The 22,560-nt window shown below is 38.9% G+C and overlaps 2 protein-coding genes across 3 annotated transcripts in view; both read right to left on the bottom strand.

Moving 5' to 3' along the window:
• Nucleotides 1–22,560, bottom strand: part of LOC108897097 (very-long-chain (3R)-3-hydroxyacyl-CoA dehydratase 2) — a 78,916-nt gene that overhangs the window by 10,911 nt on the left and 45,445 nt on the right.
• Nucleotides 1–22,560, bottom strand: part of hacd2 (3-hydroxyacyl-CoA dehydratase 2) — a 42,603-nt gene that overhangs the window by 10,911 nt on the left and 9,132 nt on the right. Inside the window, exons 6-7 of one of the 2 annotated variants that reach the window (XR_007812924.1) lie at nt 19,650–19,828; nt 18,643–19,248 (exon numbers count right to left, since the gene is read on the bottom strand). Coding sequence is in view for 1 of the 2 variants with exons in the window: in XM_018667125.2 (XP_018522641.1) it covers nt 19,166–19,248; nt 19,650–19,828 (262 nt within the window). In the remaining variant the exon portion in view is untranslated. Of the gene's footprint in view, nt 1–18,506; nt 19,249–19,649; nt 19,829–22,560 lie in introns of those variants that run through there. The other variant, XM_018667125.2, reaches the window with a different exon arrangement.

Below are 22,560 nucleotides of genomic sequence, written 5' to 3'. Positions count from 1 at the left end.
GGCTGAGACCATATTATGAGGCTATTCATGCTCTTTCATTGGGCTTTTAAATGGTGTGCAACTTAATAATCTCTTTCTAAAGCTGGATCCGCTACTGATGGCCCCGATAAAGCATGGGACATTTCCTTTTTCAAATTTCTAGGGCACACTGTTAAATTGCTAATGTGCAAGCCTCTTTTAGGATCATACAATGATGGAAAAAAGTTTCCGGACACCCAATGCATTTGTGAAATATTGCATTAAGAATCACTCTTAGGTCTTCAAGTGCAATTTGCAATTTATTGGTTCCATAAAAATACATAAGAAATTTTGAGTATTGGGTCATTTTGGTACCAGTGCTCCATTAATGAAGGTTGTGCTTTTTATTAAAAGACACAGTTTTTGTTGCTGTGCTTCGTGTCTATATAAAGCCAGAACATTTGAAAGTTCTTCTGAAACAAAAATGGCTAAAACAAGGAACCTAACACAGGAAACACGCCTGAAGGTACAGATTCTCAGCCAGGAAGGGTATAGCTGCCACCAGATAGCCAATGCAGATGCAGTCCTTCAGCAGTTGGATACACTGTGCAGAAATACAGATGAACCAACAGCCGCATCCTGATCCGCATGTGCAGGGAAAACTGCCAAATGACATCACAGGAGCTTCAGCAGCAGTGGTCAAACCAAATTGGTGTCCAGTGTTCCACCTGCACTGTACGTGGCCAACTTTTAGATCATGGCTTAAGGTCCTACAAGGCTGTCAAGAAGCCCCTGATCAATAAGAGACAGAGGTTAGCCCGGCGTCGTTGGGCCCAAGCACACAAGAACTGGACAGCCAGGAACTGGAAGAAGATTCTGTGGTCAGATGAGTCCATTTTACCAGCTTTATCTTCCTCCTGATAATGTGAGGGTATGCAGAAGGCCAGGCGTGTACAGTATAGTACATGTACAGTACCTACTGTCAAGCATGGTGGAGGCAGTAGAAGTGTGAACTCTGTGAACTCTGCCAAGTATTGTATTATTCTCGAAACCCACATGCTCCCATCTGCATGTGCACTGTTGTTGAGGTCAAAACAGGATGTTTCAACAAGATAATGCCCCTTGCCACACATCCAGGGCCAGTAGAACTTGGCTGCAGTAGCACTGTATCCAGGTCTTAGAGTGGCCAGCTCAATCCCCAGACATGAGCCCATTGAAAATCTGTGGTGGATTATCAAAAGGTCTGTTTCAAAGCATAAACCAAAGAATTTAGAAGAATTAAAAGCAGTAGTTCAAGAAGAATGGGACAAGGTTACCCATCAGCAGTGTGAAAGGCTTGGGGGAACATGCCAGCCAGGATTAGAGCTCTACTGCGTGCTAATGGCAGGACTACTAAATATTAATTTGATGACGTGATGGGTTATTTATTTTTTGTTCAGTTTTGAACACATTCTCTGTTATTTGTTGACTTTTGATACCGACAATGTTGAGAACTGACATATTGAAACTGTCAAGAATTTAGTTTTTAGTTTTTCTTGTAAACAATAAACAAAAATATCATTTGTATTTGTCTGTGTCTGTCTAATGCAGCCACACCTTTTGAAACACAAAAAAGATATTTCATGATAATATTTGAGATTGTGTAAAATTTAAGGGTGTCCAAACTTTTTTCCACCACTGTATACAATCATGGGCATTATTCCAATCCATTGTCCACCAATTGTATAGTGCAGCATCTTTTCCTGACTCTCCTATCTTTACATGTCAGGTCTGTGCTTGACGGAGCAGCTAATGTCTGGAGCATTAAAATTTACTCATCAATTTAAAAAATCAAAAGAAAGGACAAGATGGTGTGGTGTGTACCACAATTAAAAGAACAAAGTACAGCATTAAATAGGCATTACCTCACTGATCACATATAAACTGGAAATATGTATGCTTGTAAAACACAAAAAATGAACAATATTGAAAATTTTGTTCCTGAAAGACAGGCTGCTTTGAAACCCTTCACCTCTAGACAACCATCTAGTGAAAAGCAAAGACAGAAAAGCTGTGGTTGTTACTGTAATGCAACAACAGTGGAAATTATGTTTTTGTGAGTTAAGTCTGTGTTCCAATTCATCCAAAAGGTGTTTGATGGATCCACACCAGTGTTGAAACGGGAAAGGGCCTTCCCCAACCAACTCCAAACTGCTGCCACATAGTTGGAAGCACACTATTGTCTATAATATCATTGTGTGCAGTAACATTAAGATTTCCCTTGATTGGAACAATGGGCCTAGGCCAAACCATGAAACGACAGTGCCAGACCTAAAGCACAACACATACATACATGGACAAGCATCTCCATTTCTTTTTGACCATACAGTGTGACATATATTTCAATTTAAGGATAAACCCTTTGGAGGTAAACCATCTAATTTTTAGGAGTCATCTTTGTAAAAGCGCTTAGTGTAGGAGAGCTACATAGTTGGAAAAATGTTTATGAGCAGCACAGGGCCTGATAAAAACAGCAAATTGAGTGAACATCCAGAAGAATGAGGTGGGGGTTACACACACACACAGTCTGGCATTAATAACACTGAGTTGTAGAACTCAGTGCATGATGCAATTAGATGTACCTTTAAATAGTGGTGGAAAGTAAAACCTATTTATGTAAGAATCTTTATTACAGATAAAGTCCACCAGCCCTAAAGAAACATTTTGAAAGTAATATTGATGTTGTAAAAATACTACCAGAGGCACCTAGATTTTATGAGGAACATGTAGGCTCAGCAGCACATTACTACCAAATGTAAGCTTATTACATGTACAGATGAAGTAAAACAAAGGACCTGAAATCAGTTTCCAAAGCTAAGGGCAAACATTTTTTTCCTCTGTAAAACAGCTTCAATTTCGGGCATTTAATCAGCAGTTCACTCTTCACTTTATTATAAAATAGTAAGTCCTAAAAATGATACATATCCATGGTTACAAATGTGCTTCAAGGCCAATATTAAGAGGTTGAGAGCAAGATTTATATTAGCTACATATCTGAGCTGTTGTTTAAAGATATAATAAATATACCCACTCAAATTAAATATGAAACCCCATATGTCAGATAAACATCCTCTGCATTCTAATGTGTTCTCATAAAGATCATCACAAGTCAGTTACAGGAAAACTACAATAAACAATAAACAGTCAAACATTCCATCCTTAAAGGAATCCATTGGTTTTTCTTTGGAAATCTAGTCAGTAATTAAACAATTACTGTCCATCTCTAATGAGGTAAGAGCTAAAATGTGTGGCTACACTCAAACATTTGCTGTTGAGACATGTCCCATGATGCATGATGACACACAATGAGATGTTGCAGCAAAATTAAGAGTAACATAAGTGATTAAAGACTTGTAATAGTGATGTTGGACAACATACGTCAAACTATCCATTTTTTCTAATTTGTATTTGGCAAATGCTTAAATTGCAGTCCAATACAAGAGGAAACTCCAGCCAACTCCAACTGTAAGGAAAAATCTGACTGTATAGTTTTGCATAGAGCATAGAGTATCAGGCCAGCTGCAATTTCCATGGCAACCAACAGCTACATCTCACAGCAAAGTGTTTGTCTACAAGCTCAATTTGTCCATTAAGCTATTTAACGTTTGTTGAAAAGTCAGACTGCAACCATGGTGACAGCAAGTGACTGAATAGAAGGAGACAGGGTTTTTGTGCTTAAGTGCGCTTAAATGCCAATTTTTAAAAAAGCTTTACACATGCAGAGGTTGCCAAGATCTGATTGGGCTCCTCCAAGTATCAATTTTACCATAACCTAGCAGTTACCTCTTCAGTTAAAAAATAAAATGCCTCTCTGATCAGCCAAATTGCATCTAACTTCTACATCTAACACATTTGACTGACACAATGATCTTCAGGCAAAAATAAGACTTAAACAATTTGGTATGCATAAATTAGATCAGACCACATCTGAAGGCAGAAGGGTCAATGCTTGTTTTGAATGGCCAAAATCTCTAAGGCAGAACAAAAAGTATGCTGTCACAGCCTCCTATTGGGTGCATCACACTTGTCTACCTGATCTCTCCAAGAACTCTGGATCTTGTGCGTTTCTGTGGTTTTGATGGATCGTAGAGTTTTGGACAGTCTCTCTTCCAGAACATTAGCCTATTTGTTTTGCACTTTCTTGTACACACAAAAAGTCAGCTGTGTGAAGAATTACCCTGCGTGACGTGGTAGTGTTCTTTTTCTCCCCTGACCCCTAGAGATTCTGAGCATACCACTTAGGACAGAAAGTTTTGGCAATGAAGTAAAACAAGTTCAGCGGCAGCAACGGAAGTGCCCATGTTATTGCGCATAGCAATCAGGCACAGCAGAACATGGGCAATGTGTATGTATGGAATTCCAGTTCTCTGTGAAAATTATTTTAAAACATTATAAATAAAGCGTATTCTTCCACATACCTGTTTCCACAGAAAGCTGTCCATGCCGTTTAACATCCAGGAAACAGCCACGTGGATGGCGGAAAGGATAACTCCAGTGATGACTGCGGCGCGCATCCTGACGGGCAGCAGAGTGTAGATGACATGGATGAAAGAACACGGTCCACCAGATCCCCTCTGAGGCACTCCTGGGCTGCACGAGCAGCACTCCGATCACCTGGATAACGAAACACCACCAGGATGACCACATAGCACACAATCCACATATGATCCTGGTGAAACCCGTTCCTGTTGCAGACCACCATGAGTATGAGTGTGAGGAAGATGGCAACTGAAAATACCACCACATAAGTTACGCTCGCTGTCCCACCGGAGCAGTGGAAGCCCAACATGACCGTGAAGACCAGCACCAGCACTGCCATGAGCATAGTCAAACTGCTCTGGTTGAGACGGAAAAAGTAGCGCTGGTAGAGCCGCTCCAACTTCTCCGACTGGAATTTCTTGGATTTAAAAATGTGCATGACGTTGGTGCAGCACGCCACTAAAGACAAGTTAACATCGGGCATGACCTCCTCCTCGTTGGTCCCGGACTTGGCTCTCCGCTCCTCCAGACCTAGCTCTACAGACTTGGGTCTCACCTCGTCGTTTGGACGCTTAGGGGACGCGCCGGTCTCGGTTCTCCTCGCCATGGTCCTGCCAAGCTGACCTGGACCTGAAGCTGACCCTGCTGACGGTCGTGGAGGCTCGCCCGGACTGCCGGTGGTCCAGATCATCCTCTTCTTTCCACCGACTGCTGGTCCGGGTGAGCTTCCTGCGCGGGGATCTGGCCGAGTATGGGCACCCGTTGGCCACGGACTCAGATTCTCCCAGGCTGATCTGTGCTCGGTCCCTCCCCTCAGACCAGGCGCACAGACTCCGGGTGGGCTGACACTGTTTGATCTGGACATAGTGGATAACGGGAGGTAACTACAGAATGTGCTTTAACAAAGGAAAAGTTTTACCCACTAAAAAAATAATGTCTGGAAACTATTTAGTCTTTAAGATGGGCCCCATCAAATGTCTGTTGTAAGCTGAACTTCCCATGGTTGGTCACTGTTGAAAGAGTCTGAGCGTTTTAAATTAAAAAGTCAAATCAATACACACTGTGACCGGTTTACTCTTCCACTTTTAGAGGCAATAATTCATTATAAAATCGTTTAAAATCGAGATGGGATTATCCAAAGTAATAACCAGAAGTGGTGAAAGGCTTTGGGAATAAAAACAATTGAACATGCGCAAAAGTCACAGGGGAGCCAGTTTCGCCGCGAGAGGAGGGAACGTTTGATCCAGGAGGATTTGGCTCTACATCATTGGGCCCAATTAACTACCATCCATGGAGAGGTTGCACGGCAGCGTGCGCTGTAGCTGGATGATAAAACCATTACACAAAATCAGATAGTCCCCGGAGATCATAGCGCAACACCATTAACTACGTTGTGAATCCGTTACATCTGCGGGCATGTTTCTTGTATACGGTTTATGGACAGAAAAGACGGAGGTGCGGGGAAATAAAAAGACATATTCCATGTTGACAGCTCTTATTTGGTCCCGTCAAGTCTTATTTCACCTGTGCTGACCAAACATTGCGGCATGGACGGCGGTGGGAGCCTCACGTTTGGCCAAAAACCATCATCACGATCCTCGCACAGTTGCGTTGATCGGAGCGGAGGAGAAAACTCAGCCGCTCCTCCTTCTCCTCCTGTGGCAGCCACAAAAAAGGGGTCCCTGGTCCATAGTATAGCCTGTGTTACAACACTGTAAATTTATCGTCAACCTCCAACAGCTGTCCATCACTGTTCGATTCCCCAGAGAATGACTCCTCATTTGACTCCGCGCAAAGCGAATCCGCGGCCGTACAGCGGCAGCATTTCATTAAGTGTCTACCCGGTGCCAAAGTGCTCTCCCTCAGCCTCGGACAATCCGCTCGGTGTCTGTTTGGAGCGTGGCATTATAATATATTTACCGCTGATTGCTGCTTTAATGGCCATTCAACCAAGTATGCTTTCTGCGGCCCACCTCTCCGCGGCGCTTCCATTGGAAAAAGAAGAGGGTGAGTCACGCTTTGGCGTGCTTTCATTGGACAACAGGCTGGTCAATCCACTTCTGAAGCTGCGCGACCCCCGGTCGCTTTCGATGAATGGGCGGTGACTTCAACTTCATATCCCCAGCTTAAATTGAGGGGATAATGTCTTTGCACTTGTTTTCATTTTTTGCAAAAAAAGCTTTAGATAGCTTTAGATATATTTTGTTGCATTCTCTCGCCATCTGGTCAGGACTATGGTTTAATCGAGAGCCTATCTTTGTGGAAGAGGGGGATCGATATAGGGTAACTCCTGGCTGCAAGATGTTTTGTTTCAACCTCATGTTTTACTTCTTCCACTGTTTACGCCGTCAGTCTGTGTCCATTTACATAGGGGAGATGAGCATTTGTGTCTTTTAAGCTCACATTGTGTGCTAACAAATGTAAATTGGAGGCATGTGACAAGGAGCCTCGTGTGTTTGCTGGGACCTGCTCACCTCCAGCTGAATTCCCTTTAACCCTTTTGGAATTCATCAAGGGTAAAAAAAAAAAAAAAAAAAAAAAACTGCTAACAGAGAAAACAGGAGCTTCTATTCATCACTGTCCTCATCAAATAAAAAGGGAACTCAGATATAAATCAGATACAAATTTATCTTGATTCAAGTTGTGCAACTTGTTTTGTCTGCTTGTCTCATGACTGGTTGTTTGCTTGCTCCCTTTTGCTCTTTCTGTTTGCTCCCTCTCTCTCACACACACCTAACTCAATTTATTGTTGAATAATACAGGGAAATAGAGATCTCACCATCTTAAACTCACACAACAATCAGATTAATATGAAAAATCTGGTTAATGCCAGAAAATGTTTTGTACTGGAGGTGGTACTGTGGTGACACTTTTGGGGCATTTGCACTTAACTTGAATACTTAAGTTTTGTGCTGCTGCATACTTCTACATCTCTAAATTTCAGGCAGAAATAATGTCATTTATACATTTATTTTAAAGCTGAATTTACCAGTTACACTACATGACCAAAAGTATGTGGACAAAATTACAATTAAATGTAACTGCTGAATATGCTATTCCAAAACCACATTTAATCTGCTGTTACAACATCCACCATTCTTCTGGTTTCAGGTTTTCCATCAGATTTCTGAACATGTTTGCAGGAATTTCCTCCCATTCAGCCACAAAAGCATGAGTGAGGTTGGCCACTGAAAGTGGGTGATAAAGCCTGGTTTGAAGTGTACACAGTTCATCCAAGTGTAGTTGAAGTCAAGGTTGTGGACAGCCACCAATCTCTTCCACACCTAACTCAGAAAACCATTGTTGATGGAAATTTACAAGAACACTGTTGTAGTGTATACATATGCAATAGCATTCATATTTCACTTCACTGCAACTAAGAGGCCAGGCCTACGCTGTATAAAAAACAAACCCCAGACCAAAAGTACACAAACATATTAGGGGTGTCCACATACTTTTGGTCACACATTGTAGTTAGCACATAAAGATTTTACAAACAAAATGAAGGATCAGCTCATATATAATGATGCATTGTCACAGAAGAAAAAGGCAGACCAAAATAGTTAAAATTAGCTACTGATTATTTGATGACTTCCCTCACATGTCTCATCAGGATCAGAGAAAAAGCAGAAGCAAACAGTGTGGAATCTTAAATCACCATATGGTGCTGTCTGCTACATTATCAGTCAATATCAACAATACTCAAATCTCTGACCACATACAGGCAAATTTAAGAAGGTGTTTTAATGAGGGAGACTTGTGATCACATGAACCTAAAATCTAAACAAATATAATTTATACTGCTTCAGAGTCTAATGTGGACTATACAGTATGTGCATGTGTGTTTCCTGCTTTTATCTAATGTTTAACAGTAATTTAAACCACATACATATGTTGTGGTTATTGAGGTAAAAAGCTTTCACTTGTAATGTAAAAACTTCTAAAGCCAATGATATCTGGGAGGCTAAAGATCATTTTCCCCATTGATTTGAAACAGAACACTACTGCCATCATCTGAATGTTAAATGAACTTGTTCAGCAGCAGTTTATCATCACACGCAACATACACACACATATTAATATAAGCACACACAAACAGACACACATTTGATCTCATTACAACCTTCCCACTCAACATTTCCATGGGCTATGTAAACTACAGTTATATGAAGAGTTTTCTCACACAAATCCACATGCAATTAATTTCTCTGCTTCCACACTGATACTATGAAAATAAACTAACAATCTTCCCATTTAGTTAATCAAATCAGGTCAGTTTTCAGTGGGGGTATTTTTCATCTGTATATAGTCTAAATTAAAACTGGTATTAAACCAAAAAACAAATCTATCCACAGTATACGGCAAGGTTATTAAGTTATTTAACATGATTAATTGTTAAGTATAAGGAATTCTTGTTTATGATAATCTTCTTCCATGCACGTCCATGAATATATGAATATATTATTTTAAAATGTTGTAAATCTAGTCTAAATCTAGTCTTGTACTCTTCAGTGCATATACAAAATATTGCAATTTGTAAGTATTTTTAATACTAAGCAGAAGACTAAAGAAGCTCTTGGATGAAAGGAAAACAGCTGGAGGAAAAGGCCACAGTCACAACATTCAGTTCACTGAAAAAACACACCTTGTTTTCACTGACTTTATCCTCAAATATCCTTCTTTCTAGAAACAGCACAGAACAAAACAGACCTCATCAAAAGAAACCAAAGAGATGGGAACATGCACAAAAGTCTGCTCCTGTCATTTAGTAAAGGATAAGTAAATCTAAGAGGTACTGACTTTGTATATAAGATGGAGGTGATGAACACTGCAGATTGTAAAGGCCAGTTTGAGAAGTTTAATTTTCTATAAATTTCATTATCCCTCCTATTCACCGAAAATAACGAAACAAGTAACTAAACCAGACTAAAGGCAATTTACTAATACATTCTACATGCTGCAGCACTTTCATATTCATTTTTTAAAGGAGGAGTAGTCAAAGAATAAGCCTCGGGTTCAGAGAGCATCTCAAAACTTCAAACTGATCACATGACAGAACACTATACAACAGACAAGACAATAGATATAGCTTGAGATTGAAAGTCCAGTCTTGACAGCAGTCTTTAAAACTGTCTCACTAGTGCATTTTAGTCTCAAGTTTTAACCTAGTATAGACCAGAATTCAAAAGTTCAGAAAATAGCAGTTTGAACAGATTCTACAGATTCACGACAACATCAAACATCAGTTGAGGAAAGTTTGATGATATAATCAAAAGCTCCAGAACAGCTACTGAATGGACCTTGTGGTAAGATTGTTTTGAAAGTCTGCATTCACCCAGCACAGAGGTCAATGATCTCATCAGTCAGTCAGAACTAACTCTAACCCTAACCCTAACCCTAACCCCCTAACCCTAACCCTAACCCTAAAGTCAGACATCTCATGCAAAGGCTTTTGATCTCTCTAAAATCTTTATCAGGGTTATTATCACTACATAGGAATAAGTGGTTGATGCCTCTTCTTGTGGCACAGATATGTCTGTGTCTGCTGCTATGAATTCTATAGGAGTTTATATGATCCTACGGAACTAAGGGAGGCTGGTTGCAGAATGTAAAAGGAAACCTCTTGTGAAGACACCAGCCCTTCTGGATATCTCTTATGTGTTTTAATCTTGATTTAACCAGGGTGGCATTGTGAATGTCAGATGTCTTTTTCAAGAAACTCCTGGTCAAAATATCAACACAATTGTTACATTATGTCAATACACCGCCAAAATTCACTGAGGGAAGAAATACAAGGACAAGAGGAAAAGGCAGAAAAATAAACAGTATTAGGGAAAGCTGAAAAATGGAAGCGATATTGGAATAGTCAAGAGAAAGACAATAAAAGCAAAGCTACGATACACAGGCTATGGATCTTATAAGTAAGGGAATTATTTTAACAGCAACTTCAAAAAATATTCAGACCCTGAGTTCACTACTATGTAGATGCCCTTTCGAGTATTTAGCACATCATGATCAGTAATTCAAATAATATAATAAATATGGATGAAGTTAAATGAAATAGCAATTCAGTCTATTTATCTTGCAACACTGATTTAGTCAGTAACAACCAGTCAAGGACAACCTCTGTTTGCAATCCACCAACAAAAATCACATCTGAGACATTTAGAAGATTCAGAAAACCTTCTCAGTGTTCCATCAAATTGTTTATTATGACCCACGTGTGTTGGCAACTCCTATGAACACCATGACAACCACATAAACCATTTGGCACTTCTGAAATAACATCAAGCATTCCAGATATTCATAATGTGTGATCTACTGGCTGAATTAAATGAAGATGGAGTGCAAGGTGTGACAAGCAAAGAATCCCCCCACCATCTGCAGCCTGTAAACACATGGTGAGACACAATAGGAAAGTCTCATTCTAGATCAGTGCAGTTATCATTCTGTCTTTCATGAAATAGGAGAGAATGAAAACATAAAACATACTGAGAGTCCACAGAAACTGTCCTAACCACAGCTGCAGAGCAGAGCTGGGCCAGTTCCCCCTCTTAATTAAAATTAAAAAAAGAAGAATCAAATTTTGGAACCATCTGATAGAATCAGACACAGATTCATATTATCACAGATCATTCTTAGAACAACAAAGCTGTATGAGATCAAATTACCTGGAATGGAACAAATGAGAAAATTAAATTTATATATTAAGGTGACACTATGAGAATAACTCCAAATTCACAAGTAAAACAAATAGATAAAGATAATAAACTTAGATATTCCAAACAGTGGAAAACAGAAATCCAATCAATTAATAAAGTAGAACGCTATAATTTACTAGACAGAGAATTCCAAATAGCCCAATATTTAAGCCAAATAAAACATTCTATAAAAAGACAAACAATAAGTATAGACTTAGTGACCATCAACTCACAATTGAAACCGGATGCCAAAAAAGAAGATGGCTTGAAAGATTAAACAGAATTTGTACACATTGTAAAACAGGTGAAATTGAAACAGAAATTAATTTTCTCACAAGTTGCCCAAAATATAAAGAAATTAGAGAAAATGAATTCACCAAATATAGACAAAAAATGCCAAGCAGATTCAAATCCTTCTAGGAGAAGAAAGCTCTGTAATAGAAGTGGCAGGAGAGTATGTCACAGCATGTCACAAAAAGAGACACAGTTTGATGTAGGGATTTTGTGTGTATGCAGGATACATGTGTATGTATATACATACACATGTATATGTACATTTTATTTTGTTTCCTTGTTTTTTTTGTTTTGTTATTTCTTATCTCATTTTTTATTATTATTTTATTGTATATAGTTATTGTTGTATTTATTGGTGTTTTGATGTACATATGTGATTTTATGCTTTGGCAACATATTTTATTTAAAACGTCATGCCAATAATGCCAAGCAAATCGAAATTGAAATCGAAATCAAAATCTAAATCGACAAGCGCTTCAGTGTTGTGACACATCCTGATGGAGAGTGACCTTTTCATTTCATTCTGGGGATTGCGCAACCAAACACACACACACACACACACACACACACACACACACACACACACATACACACACGTATCTCAGATATTTTGTTTGAATTTGCTATTTGAGTCAGTATTCAGATTAAAATAGTCATGGCCTGATTGGCGTCAACATTCGTTGGAAACCTCATACCTCATAACTGTGGTATCAAGCCAGGGATCTGTATAGTACGTCACCCCCTGTCCATCTTTACACTGTGAAAGTTTAAAAAAAAAAAAAAAAAAAAAGTTAAGATCTTTGGTTTCTCTTGTTAAAGTAAAAAAGAGTTTTGTAGATACAACACTGTGCAAAGGTATTAGGCCACCATTAGATTTGTTGTTTTGTCAATGGTGTAATGACCATATATAATCATTAAAAAAACTGCCTCTATAGGCTAAAATAGCAAGTATTTTCTGAGGCCCCACCTTACACTTGAACAATAGCAGGAACCTGGCTCTCTTGAACCTAAATGGAATGGAATCCTAATTAATGTCATTGCTAACACCTGCATTTGTCCTACTATTTCATGTCAAAATGACTGCAGTGAAAAAGGTCTGTTACATCAGGTTTGTGCAAGACATGCTTTAGCATTACATACACATTTATGACTTTAACTAATTGGAAGCTTACTAATACACATTAGACCACTGTTCAGTTACATCATTCCATTCAAAATGCCAAAGATCACAGAATTTGACATAAAATCACCTTAGTCTATCTGGAACACCAATGATGAACAGGGCAATTGGCGTCTAGGAAAGACTGGAGGGCAGTCAGGGGAGACAGACTGGCAGCAGGAAAGAATGCAACAGGGGTGGATGGGCTAATTACCCTCTCCACATGCTCATGGAGTAATTACCTCACTGCATGGATGCCATCAGAAACTACAAGCATGATATGAAGAAGACAGCCCGATAGTCCTCCGGGAGGCGGGATGGAAGGAGGACCAATTACGATGGATAACATGAAACAGACTGGAATGGAACTGACCAATGACTCTAAGATCCTTAAGAAATGCAGCTGTGGACGGTCCAAAATGACAACACACCAAGGCCTGCGCATTCACCAAAGGAAGGCAAAGTGCGACAGGAGGACCCATTTACAAGCTTGCGCTGCTTCAGCAGGTGAAACAAGGAGGACTCAAAACCCGGTTGAGCACCACAGCGCTGTTGATAAATCTACTATTGTAGATGGTGAGGGAGAGGAGCCGCTATCGCTGCAGGAAGTGCCACACCAGCAGCAAGAGCCTGCCCCACTGCAAGTGATGCACCGTGAACCAGTAAGCAGCCAACTCACAAGAAAACCATCAAAGGAGAAGCTAATCCACCAGACCAAGCTCAGGTGGCTAAGAACCAGCAACAAAGAAGCATGGAGATGCTTTGAGCAGAATGTACATCCAACCCTCCAGAACTTCCTAAAGGGCAGCACAACCACCTTCTTCAGAAAGCATGGAGGAAAGCACAAGATTGAGAGAAGGAGGGACTAAAAGGTGACTGCGACTAGCTGAAATCCAGACTTGCCAAACTCAGGAGAGCAGAATGGATTCAGAAACTCAGGAGCAGAAAGGAGAAAGCACGTATCTCTTTAAATACGTCTGAGACCTGCTCGAGGAGAAGAAGTCTGGGAGATCACCTCACAGGAGTTAGAGAGACACATCAGGGAACAGCTCAGTGACAGCAACAGGGCAACACAGGTCCTGGGTTCTCCAGGACATGTGTATATACAGTTATGTTCAAAATAATAGCAGTGTTTTTTAAAACGTGAGTAAAGCTCAAAATCCTTATAATATTTTTTATTTCCATTCATTGGGAACGCTGCACATTATATTTTACATCAAAACATAAAGAAAAATGTATCAATATTTTAATTACTTTACAGAAAATGAAGGAAAATATGATATTGGGCTGTTCAAAAAAAGTCTGCATTTTTTGTTACAAACTCAAATATTTACTCAATAAATTGAAAAAAAAAAAAAACATAATCCCTGGTATGCGATAAATAGGCCTGACACCATAGTAAGAGAAACAGCCCCATATCATGATGCTTGCACCACCATGCTTCATGGTCTTCAGAGTGTACTGTGGCTTGAATTCAGTGTTTGGGGGTTGTCTGAGAAACTGTCTGCGGCCCTTGGACCCAAAAAGAACAATCTTACTTTCATCAGTCCACACAATGTTTCTCCATTTCTCTTTAGGCCAGTCGATATGTTCTTTGGCAAATTGTATCCTCTTCAGCACGTCTTTTTTTTAACAGTGGGACTTTGCAGGGGCTTCTTGCCGATAGATTAGCCTCACATAAGTGTCTTCACTTCACTCTGCCATGATCTGGAAACAATTCCAGAGGGCCAAATGCAGGAGTTTAGATCTCCACATGGTTTGGTTAGATCTGGCCTACGAATCTGTTCCACACCAGCTGATCACCTTCGCACTCGATTTCTTTCACATGCCTGCATTCAATGCATTCAATTCAATTCAACTCAATTCAGTTCTTTATTGTCATTGTTAGTTATATCACAGTTATAAGAGCACACTTTCCACTGCACATGCATCAAAAACCTGGTCTCTGCCTACTTCAACAACTTCTATGTCTCCTACACAACCCAGGAAATCACAACTGGTTGGCAGCAGCTTGAGAAGGGAAAAGCAATGGTTTGTTTGATCTCACCCATCCTGTTCACAACAGTCTTTGAAATCATCTTCACTGGTGCAAGACAGATGGTCTGAGGAGTGAGAGCAGAATCAGGACAGTGTTTCCAGCCCTAAGAAGCTACATGGACGATGTGACAACACTCCTGCAAAATGTCCAGTTGGGAATGGTTTTATTTTTCAGCATAATAACAATCCCAAGTATACTGCTAATGTGGTGAAATCATATTTGAAGAGAAAACAGTCATGAACTGGCCTCCACAGAATTTAGACCTGAATATTATAGAGACAGTATAGGATCACCTGTACAGAGAAAGAAACAGAAGACAGCCTAAATCTATGAAGAAGAACCAACCAGTCGAAGTAGATGGCCACCCACCCTGAGCCTGGTTCTGCTCGAGGTTTTTGCCTATTAAAAGGAAGTTTTTCCTTGCCACTGTCGCCTAGTGCTTGCTCATGGTGGGATTTGTTGGGTCTCTCTCTGTAAATACCATATTTTAAAGAGTATGGTCTAGACCTGCTTTATATGAAAAGTGCCTTGAGATGACTTTTGTTGTGATTCGGCACTATATAAATAAAATTGAATTGAACTGAATTAAATTGAAGAACTCTGGTAAGTGCTGAGAGAAGCCTGGTATAACATACCAGAAGACTACTTCAGAAAATTTCAAGATGGTCTCCCCAAAAGAGCTCAAGATGTGCTTAGCACCAAGGGAAGTCACACTAAATACTGACTTTTGCATGTAGAGGCAATTTTGTTCTTAAAATTGTGTTGTTGTTTTTTAAAATTTAATATATATATTTCCCATATTTCTGTTTGTATCCCAATAAAGAGACTGAGAAATACATATGGATGGTCATAAAAGCTTTGTTAAAATAACAAAGCTAGTGGTGAAAGAAAGAAAGAACAAACAAACCAAAAAAAAAACAAACAAACAAAAAAAAAAACCTGTTGCCTGCACACTGTCACTCATTGTCTGAAAAAAGTGGTATAATGTCCTCTCTGGTTCTGGAGGAGCTTTGGCAAGTTTTAGTAATTAACCCCAAATAATGTAAGAGTGATGGATGGATGGTTGAATCAACAGACAGTCCAATAAAAAGACACAATCAAGTTGCATGATGGAAAATGTAGGGTTCAGTATTTTTGTATCTGTTCTGCTTGATGTCCACTTGAACTAATATATTTTTTTTGGTTTACCTGTAATTTACCAGTTCTTTTCTTTTCATTTTTTCCCTGTCTATCTATCTATCTATCTATCTATCTATCTATCTATCTATCTATCTGTCTATCTATCTATCTATCTATTCATTTTCATTAGAGTCTGAATGCAGGGCAGTGTGGCTAATAGGTTTTAAGATATTTCAGAGTTGGTTTACATCTGATGAAGCTTTCTAGCACAGCTAAATTGTACAACAGATAATGTTCCCACCCAGATTACATGGTGCATGAGTAAATGAGTCATCTCTACTTTTAAGGCACACAGAAACCATTAACTGTCCCCCCCCTGAATTATTACAAGTGCACTATCACTCAGGGGCCACCAATGTTTCATGTATCAGTGCATGTCAGTTACACACAGTATATGTAATATATAAAGATATTGAGTATTCTTCTCATATTATAGGTTTATTGTAAATATATACTCAGTATCCATACCTGTTCAAAGTATGCTGGCCCCATGCAAAACATTTGTATCAAAACTTTATTAAGTAGAACCAGTTGTGGAGTAACATATGCCATGCTTTTGTATCTTTTCTTTTTTTAAGTCATGTTATAACAAAGATCATCATTCCAGGCATCCAGATTTCATCTTTCATGCAGTTTTACAATGAGCTGCACTTGCACTCCTGCAAGACATTTCCATCAAGTATCCCAAATCATGCTCAAAACCATTCATGGAGAAAAAAAATAGCACAAAGGTTAGACTTGACATTTCAGGCTCTGGCTGCTCACTTTGATACAGAATGAAAGAGTGTTATGATCATGACAGCAGGAAAGAGCAACATAACTGGTGTGCTTTGGAGGAAGATTGAACAAAGAGGCAAGCTGCTTAAAAGATGCAAACTGATGGACATTAGCCTCTTATAGCACAATTTAAAGAAACATTAAAGGGTCAGTTCACCTAGTTTACAAAAAAACTCTGACTTAGCTCTAGTAGAAAAGTATTAAGATTTGTCAAGACATATTTGAGATATCCCTCTCTGAGATTACTACCTCCACTTCAAGACAATTAATGCTAAAGTTAGTTATGTACTCAAACATTAAAGAATTATAGTTAAAAGATCATGACAGCAACAGATGAAAATGACAGCAACAGCAACAGATGAAAATGACATGACTTGTCAGTATCACAGGCATTAATTGCTGCTCTGCTTGACAGGTACATTTTTTCAGCTCTTTAAATGGAAGTTTGGCAATGATTAATCCAAAGTGACTGGTTCTAAAAATACATGTTCCTCTTTAACTTCTTGAATGTAATTTTTCAGTGCTGTGAGCACCAAAACTAAATTCCATTCCCGTCCAATATATTATGATTGAAACAGAAATCTCAAGAGATGAGATTGGGTGTCATATGAAACCAAAACTATCTGTACGGATAGATACCACGAGGGGTATGTGAAAAAATATTATACTTTGAACAGACCATTTAAAGAGCAACATAAGCGGTGATGTTGCTTTTGCTGACCTCAAGTGGTTGAGGTTCTTGCTTTCCCGCAGTGGTATAGAAATGTACTCGGAAGGACAGCAGTGCAGCAGAATTACAGTTTAGTTTTTACTAAAAGATGGCAGTATTAGAATGCTTTTCTGCCTGGTGTTATACAGCTGCAACTGTGTCCAACAAAATACCATGCATTCAGGATTACCATTCCAAAATGTAACAAAAGTAACAAGTCTAAAACAAACAAAACACTGTGGAATGTACATCAAATATGACAATTACAAATGAAAAATGGGCCTATTTTTCATCAGGTAATGAAAAGGTGGAACTATTCTGATTCACAGTTCTCTCTTTGTTCTGTGTGTTATTAAATTCACCTCATTGAAAAAGCATGACTACAAACTCACTAACTGAATGAATACCAAGTCTGTTTCTCATAAGTACTATTTCCATGTTGACTCGGACATGTCTCTTAGGAATAGTACTTCAGCCCATATAGCTCTATACTAATTAATGACCACCACTTTTATGTACTAAAGTATAGCGACATCAGTCTGTATCTTAAAATAAAAGTCCACAAAGTTAAACATCGAACACACATTTGGGCTACAGTTCGATTTTGATTGTGTTACATATCAAAGCTTATTTAATCTGATTGTTGTTACTGTAGGTTGTGTTATCTGTTTTTTTGTTTTTTTTTGCTGAAGTGTAATATCATAACATGTCATGATGTTTGAATTGTTTTGTGATAAAGGTTTTAAAACATCCCGCTTACAGGACATACTGACCCCTTTCATTAATTAGAGATGGGAGAGGACTGAAGACTGTGAGCTTTTAATTTGGATGGTTTGCAAGGTATCACTTTAACTGAGCTAAAATTGCTAAAAGTAGTTACTTTAAATAATTAAAAGAAAGGAAAATGCAATCACCTAAGGAGGTGAGGAACTTGGATGGATGTATGAGAGGAAAAACATGACTTGTCTCTTCACACAACTTGATTTAGGTTAGTAAACATCAAACTATGAGGAACAAAAAGACAGAACTCACAATCATCACTGGGAAACTTGGGGAACTTAAGCATTCAACGAGTCAATATAATCAATGTCAGACCGCTAACAATGCAACTGAGACCCAAGTCAAAACAACATCTGAGCAAACACCAAATAAATAGATAGAACACCATGCAAACACAGAATGAAAAAAAGGTTTATTGGACTAAATTAGGAATGTAGTCAAGCTTTTGACTGAAATGAATGAAAGAAAAAAAATCTGGACCACGGTTTGCACCAACAAACACACTGTAGATGCAAAACCTACAGACAACCTAGTTGTAACACAAGTCTTCACATTATACTTTCTACAGTGTAGTAAAGGAAAACTGCTTATTAAAAAAGATGAGACGTAGGGAAGTGAGAAATCTATTTGGGCTTTTTTATAGAGTCTTTTGGAAAGGAGGTTACTGATTCTATTCGTACATGAATTAGTTCAATGCTGTGAATGAGTTCTGCTCACTGGTTAGTTAGCAGCTCAACTGTATCCAAGTCAAAATACAGTTCCTTAGTAGCTGCAAGCTCTCTGACTATACAAAATTAACTGCAGTTTGTTCATTGGAAAAAGAAAAAAAATAAATAACACCAGTTCATTCATAATTTGTGAGCATCTATACAACCCAGACAACAGCCGGAAAAAAATGATGTTGCTTGATAAATGGATCATCTGCCAGGTCAGTTCTGGCAGTTTGAAAACTGGTTTAGTGTGTCAATAAGCAGACATGATTTAGTTCCTCTTCTCTTGGTTGTTTTGGTTTCTTTTCCCCCTCAATGAGATCTGTCTGAATACTATTCAGCTCACTCCACTTTGCTGTAGTCCTCTACATGGCCCAGCACCTTCTTTCTCTGTCGTATCATGTGGAAGTAAAGCTGGGGGAAGACTGGGGAGGGGGCAGAGGAAGATCAGGATGAGAAACTTTAACATCAAACAATAACAACTGGATTTTTAGAACTTTGCAAAATACCTCTACAAAATTGCACCAAAGAAAAGACATGGAGGGACTGTCTTCTAGTTACAATCTCCATCAGTGGTCAAATTCAAAAGAATAATGCCAGGTAAAGACATTCCCTTGTGTTCAGTCTCAAAACATCTTTAGGCCATGTTTACATTTTCTCTAAATTATGACATAAAGATCTTGTAATTATGAAAATGTCTCCAATTTTTCTTTTTTTCTCTTCACTGTATATTTGTAATTTAAAGCAAATTCTTACTGGAAGCACATTTGCAATGTTCATTGTAACTACAAAAGGGGAAAGAAGTAACATCTGCCTGTTGACTTACGGGGAATGTAGGAGATCATGATTAAGATGAGGAAGGTGTAGTAGTCAAAAGAGAAGTTGTACTTGTTGGGGAGAGTGACAGAGTACAGGCCTGTCTTCTGCACATATGGCAGGGCTGCATAGATAGTCAGCAGTTCCCCAGTCACTCCCATGGGGTACAGCACAATGAAAAAGGTGTACCTGCAGCACAGGGGTTTGTGAGAGAGAAGGAAAGGGAGAGAAATAATAAGTCATACAGCTTCATTTTTCATTATTTCTGCAACAAGGGGGTGGGCAGTATAGCTGGTATAAATAGCAAAACACTGAGGGAGATATGCATGATATGGATTTAACTTTTTGCTGTTTGCGCCACAAGCACCAGTGCAACATACTCTATGTTAGCCAGCGCAGCTCTAAATTTAAGCAATGATGCTGTAAAATATCTGTAAAAATTTGAACATACACTTATGCTTTCCATGAAAACAAACACATTATCCTGCTAAAAAATGTGGGTGAAGAACAATCCAAATGAAATGATGAAGGAAGTGGTCTAAAAAAGCACTTCATTCACAGTTCAGACAAGGTTTGGTTAAAAAAAAATGTATACATGGAGCAGAGGAGAATAAAAAGTTGTTGCCTGAGGTAGCATTACTAGAAACATAGTATGAGTATGAGGAATGTTTGAGAATGTGCTCAGGCTCTGACACAAGTTATTCAATTATGCACTGATAAGACTTTTAAACACCATAACGATGGATTTAAGTTGAGGTATCGTGCCCATTCTAACAGACAGACACATGTTAAAGTAATAATGAAAAGGCTGCCAAACCACAGAAAAAATCCCAAAGTGGAGCAAATAAATGAAACTATATTACATTATGACATCCAAACTCTAAATATACAGTGATATAAATATTAGACCATATGATGTGCTGACTGATAAAAATGCAGATAAAAAGGATACAATAGTGCGACTGCAGGCATGCTTCTAAATTTTCAATCCTAGAACTTTTGAGGGATCAAGCTTGCAATTAAATATGAGAGATACACTGTGGTGCTTTTCTTCTACAGAGAGAATAAGAGAGAGAAAATAAAAACTTCTGTCTCTTCTTAAGCGAGCACTCCCAACCCAGTGACTGTCTTCTCTGATCCTTCACTGGATTTTCCACAGGTGCATGACCAATTTTTCTGTCTCTCAGGGTGCAACTCTAACTGAGTCAAATACCATTAAAGCTGCAAGCAGCGTTGATTGGGCCCTTGCAACCCTGTGGCTGTGGGGTTGCCACAGGTTGACTCAGTACAAATGAGCCAAAAGTCACTTACTGCGGCCATCAGTTGCACATTTCCATCACGGACAAAGGCAGCCATCACCTTTGTGATATTACTGCTTGTCTGGCCACATTTGAGGTGAATCAGATCAACCCACTTGGATGAAACACATCATTTCCTGTTGTCAATAGGTAGCACTATGACTATACCTGTATACTGGAATGTAGATGTGTTCAGCACAAGCCTTTTTTCAAACCTGTGAAATTTAGGGCAGATTGGACGAAGTATGTTTGAGTTAGAGCAAATTAAATGCAACTTCCTGTTTCAGGATGAAATTTGAGGTGCCGCCACGGCCACGCCCTTCAATATTCTGTAAAGCTTTTGATAACTTTAAGTCACAAACTTTTTAAGAGTATCCTGACCAAGTTTGAGGTCAGTATGATAAAATTGAAGGAGTTTGATCCCCAAATGGCAAACAATAAGCCATGTCTGCATATTCAAGTCAAAATAACTGACTTCCTGTTGGGTTTAGAGGATGGCTTTTTTGTAAGTCTTGGTATGCTACATAACTCTGCCAAATTTCATACCTGTGCGTTGTGTTGAGTTACATCAGTTTCCTACTTCAAGGCAGGACATCAAAATTTGAGTTGCTGCCAGGCACACACCCACATCCACGCCCATATGTTCATAATCGAATATTGGCATATAGATGTACTCAGGACAGGACCCTTGTCAAACATGAGAAGTCTGGCGCAGATTGGACAAATGAGTTAAATCAACTTCCTGGTTCCTGGCAAAACATCAAGATTTGCCACGGCTCCACAGGCATGCCCTTCAACAAATCACTACAATTTTCACAATAAGGCATCATGAAGGCCTTAAGGTGTTCCTGACTGCTAGTAACAGCGCAACAAAGTATTAAATATGTCATTTCCTGTTGCCAGTAGGTGGCGCTATAACGTTACACAAATATTGACATGTGGGTGTGTTCAGGCCAGGACCATTATCAAGCCTGTGAAATTTGGGGAAGGTTGGACAAATTATTGCTGAGTTACAGCAATTAAAATCAAATTAATTACATTTTTTTAAAATTATATTATTCCAAATTTTGTCCACCTGAGCCCAATGGAGAGGTGCTTTTGAATGTCTTCAGGGGGCGCTATAGAGTCATTTTACACTATACCCATAATGGCTCGTGTACAAACTTTCATGAGTTTTTGAGCATGTTTAGGCCCTCAAAAAGGCAATTCATCTGCTATGATAATAATAATCAGAGCTAATAATCTTTTGGAATGCAATAGGGTCCTCACAACCTTGGTTGCTTGGGCCCTAAATATAGCGACAGGCTCATTTGCTACCTAGCAACAAAGACCGCAGGGAAGAAGGCACTTAACAACTGTTGCCTTGGTTGTAGATGCACCCATCAGGCAGACAAAGAGATTTTTATGGTGGAAACAGCACATTTTGTGTAGGTTTGATGGTTTTTTTGTTAAAAAAAAAACCTAATCAGTGTTAGGAGTAATGCCTTCAAACAATGATGTGCTGCTGTGATTTTTAGGGCCCTCTTTGACCTTTTCATTGTTTTAGTATATACAAATAGCTATAAGTGTCTACAACAGTCACACATCCAATTTAATTGGAAATTCACTATAATATTCACTTAG

This window comes from Lates calcarifer, linkage group LG1 (assembly GCF_001640805.2).
Source record: "Lates calcarifer isolate ASB-BC8 linkage group LG1, TLL_Latcal_v3, whole genome shotgun sequence".
In the NCBI taxonomy this organism is placed as follows: Eukaryota; Metazoa; Chordata; class Actinopteri; family Centropomidae; genus Lates; species Lates calcarifer.
This window is presented reverse-complemented; position numbering and strand designations above follow the sequence as displayed.